Source organism: Chenopodium quinoa, unplaced genomic scaffold (assembly GCF_001683475.1).
Source record: "Chenopodium quinoa cultivar QQ74 unplaced genomic scaffold, ASM168347v1, whole genome shotgun sequence".
Taxonomy (NCBI): Eukaryota; Viridiplantae; Streptophyta; class Magnoliopsida; order Caryophyllales; family Amaranthaceae; genus Chenopodium; species Chenopodium quinoa.
In genome coordinates, this window is record NW_018743906.1 from 2184702 (window position 1) to 2188963 (window position 4262).

General features: G+C 34.5%; 1 protein-coding gene across 1 annotated transcript; it reads right to left on the reverse strand.

The window, feature by feature from the left end:
• Positions 1 to 882, reverse strand: LOC110687012. Its single transcript, XM_021863647.1, has one exon. The coding sequence runs from the start codon at positions 880 to 882 to the stop codon at positions 1 to 3; it is 882 nt and encodes a 293-aa protein (XP_021719339.1).
• Positions 883 to 4262: the final 3380 nt, after the last annotated feature.

Genomic DNA, 4262 nt, shown 5'->3' on the forward strand with positions numbered 1-4262 from the left:
TTAATGTCCTAACACATCATTTGTTGCATCCAACTCAAACTCATTTTCTTGACCTTCCATAGCATGGCAAGCTTTACATGTCGCCACAACTGACCTCAATATTTTGTACAAAAAACTTCCATTATTATTATCACCACCACGCTTCTCTTTACTCCCGACATCCCTCATCATCCTCGGGCTCGTACCGGTCCCACCGCCATTTTCTCTCCTCCCTCGCCGCGACTGGCTTGGCCCTAGCACGGGCACTGCCGTGATGAATTGCCATCTTTGAGACGACCCTGATGCGCCAAACTTGTAATATTTTCCCAAGGGTGAATTCGAAACGTTTTTTTCCTTTACACTATGCATTCTGTTTGGAAATGTTTTCCTGTCTGAAGTAACCTCGCTGGAGCTGATCCTAGCGTTACTGGTGCATGTGCTACACGTGCTGCCTCTGCTGCTGTTGGTGCTATTACTCCTAGACGACACCAGTGAGTAGTCTTTGCTACTATACTGGCTACTACCACAACTGCCACTCCTGTTACTCCCCGCGCTAGTCCCCCTAGACAGAGTGACAGTAGCACCCGGGCCCATGTTCTCTCGTCCAGAGAACGAGGCCCGGGTGCTACTACTCGTCATGTGCACGACAGGGAAGTCGTGGGGGAGGAGTCGGCCATTTAGGAAAAATTGATCAGCTGGTGAAGTAGTAGAGAAGTCATCGACTAAATTGTTTTTGGTCACGTCACTAGAGGACATGGTAGGAGAATCCGGTGTAACACACGAGCCAAACTCGAATTCGGATTGATCATCGGCCGGTGTCCCCGGGAAGGAGAACATTTCAGGTGAAGGGGAGGTTGGGGTGTCAATGTGGTGAACTATTTGATCAAGCCTAAGAGACTCCATGCTTTTTTTTTTTTTCTTTCTTTTGTGTGTATTTGTTTATTTTTGTGTATTATTGTGTGACTTACCAAGTGAAGTGTGTTATATATATATGAACCAAGTTGGTCGGTTTATTTCATTAAAATAGGAAATGATTTATGAGTGGAACCGGGGAACAGGGAAAAAAGGAAGATGGGCCCAATGTTGTGCCGGTTTATAAAGGTAAAAAAAATGGGTCCAAGAAAATCATACCGGTCTTACTTGCCAACTCATTGGCTCAACTTCAATAAAACGCCAACGTTTCGCTTTTTTCCATTCCCGCTCTATATTTATAAAATAATTATAACAATAATAAAAACTTTTGACTATAATTATTTTAATCAAATGTACTAAGTGTTCTGTACAAAAATGAAATAAAAATAATGTACTAGTTCATAACTATTTTTAAAATTATGGATTTTTTGAATTATCATCTGAAATTTTAATAATGTAATACATGTACAATAATCCTCGGAAGAAAATTCATATGATCATTAATAATTAATAAATTTAGAATCTAGTGAACATGAGATCAAAGTGAAGTAAAAGTCCATCCAATAAATCGTAATTACAGCAATTTACAGGAAAATTTGTCCAAAATCCCTCAATAAACTAATTAATTAATATGTTTCAAAAAAAAAAAACTAATTAATTAATATTTTTTCAGAAAAACCTTAAGAATATACTAGGGCAAAGTAGTCGTGCACAATAATCTTGTTTGGTGGCTCCCTTCAGTCACTTGCGATGGTAGATTTTGAATCTTTGTTTGGTAGTATTTATGTTTGGTAAAATAAATGAATATGATTGTAATCTAACAAATTGTGAGTTAATTAAGTATAAAAGTGAGTACTCAGTTTTAATATTTTTCACCTTTTGGGTGTTCTAAGTTTTTTTTTTTTTTTTTTCATTTTTTAAGTATTCAAAGGCATATTCCGGTCAAAACTTAACCAAAGGTGAGTTACAAACTTAGTACCTTGGTTACACGTGGGACCCACTTTAAAAAAAACTCCTAAAAACTGAGTACCCTTGTATACGTGGGACCCACTTAAAAAAATTCTTTGGGATGATGAAAAAACTCAGTCCTAGGGATGTCAATATTAAGTGGATATCCACTAACCCGCAATAAATAAATGGATGAAAAGCGGGTGACGGATGAAGCGGATGATGGATCGGATCGGATATGGATGATACTTTTTTCACCCGCTAATCATCCACCCACCCGTTTAACATATATTAATTTTTTAATCTAAGAATTTTAATAATAAAATCTGAAATGTGCAAGAAAATTATATGTATTTTTTTGTTGCAAATTAATTTTTCAAACTATATATTGTTATTGTTTCCTTTTTAATTAATAAAATTAATAAAACTATTGTACAAATAACCGAAAATTAAAGTTATGTGAGTTTTTTTTCAACTTTAATACTCATCCATTAGTCATCCGCTCCACCCGTTTCATCCGCGGATGATGGACGGATGGATATGGATGATGGGTGAAGCGGATGATGGATGGATGTGGATGGAGCGATTAGAGTAATGGATGGATGCGGGTGAAGCTCTACCCGATCCGAATCCGATCCATTGCCATCTCTACTCAGTCCCCTATTAATTACGTCTGATGATGATTTGAAGGCGGCGCATAGGATTGGCACACGTGTTCCTTGGGGAGTGGGATCTTGTTGTTCAAGCTACTCAATTCTGTGGCCTTGCTTAATTTGTCAGAAGGGACTGTGTTTTTTGGAATTAAAATTCAATGAAGGGACTGAGTTTTTGCTGCATTTATTTAGCTAAGGTACTATGTTTTATTCTGGTGGGTTTATATTGGGTTAACTAACCGGTTTTCTAATTAGAGTACCTAAAAGGTGAAAAAAAAACTTAGAGTACCCAAAAGGTGAAAAATGTTAAAAATGAGTACTCACTTTTATACTTAACTCAACAAATTGTCAATTACAATACATGGAATAGAACTTGTGCTTTTAATTTGTTTTCTTATACCGTAAGTGGCTTTGTAAAGAGTACACTAAATAAGTCTTTTTTCCTAAGAACCAGAGCAATAAGGGCATACTCACATTTACTGAATTGAGCTGAACATAATTAAATTGAAATGGTTGGAACTAAACTGAACTGATTGGAGCTTAACTGAACTGAACTGAAATGCATATTTTATGAGAGAGGGAAATTAGGAGTTGAATTGAACTGAATGTTGGAGCTGAACTAAAAATATGAACAACCCTTAAGTCTTTTTTTTTCTTTTTCCGGTTTGATCGGAGTCTTTTACTCTTGTTGTTGGCTTCCCGCACAAGTGTTTCGGTTCAAAATTGGAGTGAATGCCTCCATTAGAACCGAAGCAAAATAAGTTTTTTTTTTTTTTTTTTTTCACTAGCGTAATAAGCTTTGTCAATTAAGTGAACAACACAGCAACTTAGCTTACCAATTATGATAATCCTTTATACAATTTCATTTAAAATTAATTTGAAGATTAGGGCTTGAGACAAAATTTTAGATTATAATACTTCTATAGAGAGTGTATATATGAAGTATTTTTTTTTGTGGGAAGTGTATATATGTAGTACATTTTAATTGATGGTTGATAAAATTTTTGTTTAGGTTAAACAACTCAAAAGATAGAGATTTAACGCTTCCTCTATCCATCACTATAATCTCTTTAATACTACCTTCGTGTTTTTTTTTTTTTTTTTTGAAATACTACCTTCGTTAATAGTTATTTATAACTGTGGAATTTTTAATATCTCACAAATAATACCTCAAAGTTGCAGATAACCATCAATGGAGGTAATAACAACTTAAATGGGAATTATTCGGCCAAAAGTATCAAAATAAACCTTGATGCTTACCTTAATGAGTGTCATTAGGAAACAAATTAGTTGTTAGAGGATTTTAACAAACGTTTTTAGCAAGGGTTGATTTTGAGAACAAGAGCTACATTTTAGGTGTTTTGACAGATTTTACTTCTTAAAAATTTGTAAATTAGGATCGGAATCAAAATAGAGACATGAAAATTCTTGATTCTATAAATGGTTTTGGGATATGACACAACAAATCACTATTGTTTTTGGGATATGACACTACAAACATGTGTTTTTCGATAGGAGATAAACAATAAAGGGTTTGAAGGTTTTATTGTTAGGAAAAAAAAAACTCATTTGTGGGTTGAATTGGGATCTTTTACCAAAACGGCTAGTTTGACAAAAGTATTTACCAAAATGTCTAATTATAAATTTTAATTCCCAAATTCGCTAATTTATTAACTTGGAAGGAATTTATCTATTTCTTATTTCCTTTGAACCGGTTTGGTTCACTTTTTTTTTTTTTTTTTTTTTTTTAACTTTGTTTTTTTGGTTTTA

Coding starts and splice junctions, on each gene's coding strand:
- LOC110687012 (XM_021863647.1), bottom strand. CDS start 882: ATGGAGTCTCTTAGGCTTGATCAAATAGTTCACCACATTGACACCCCA.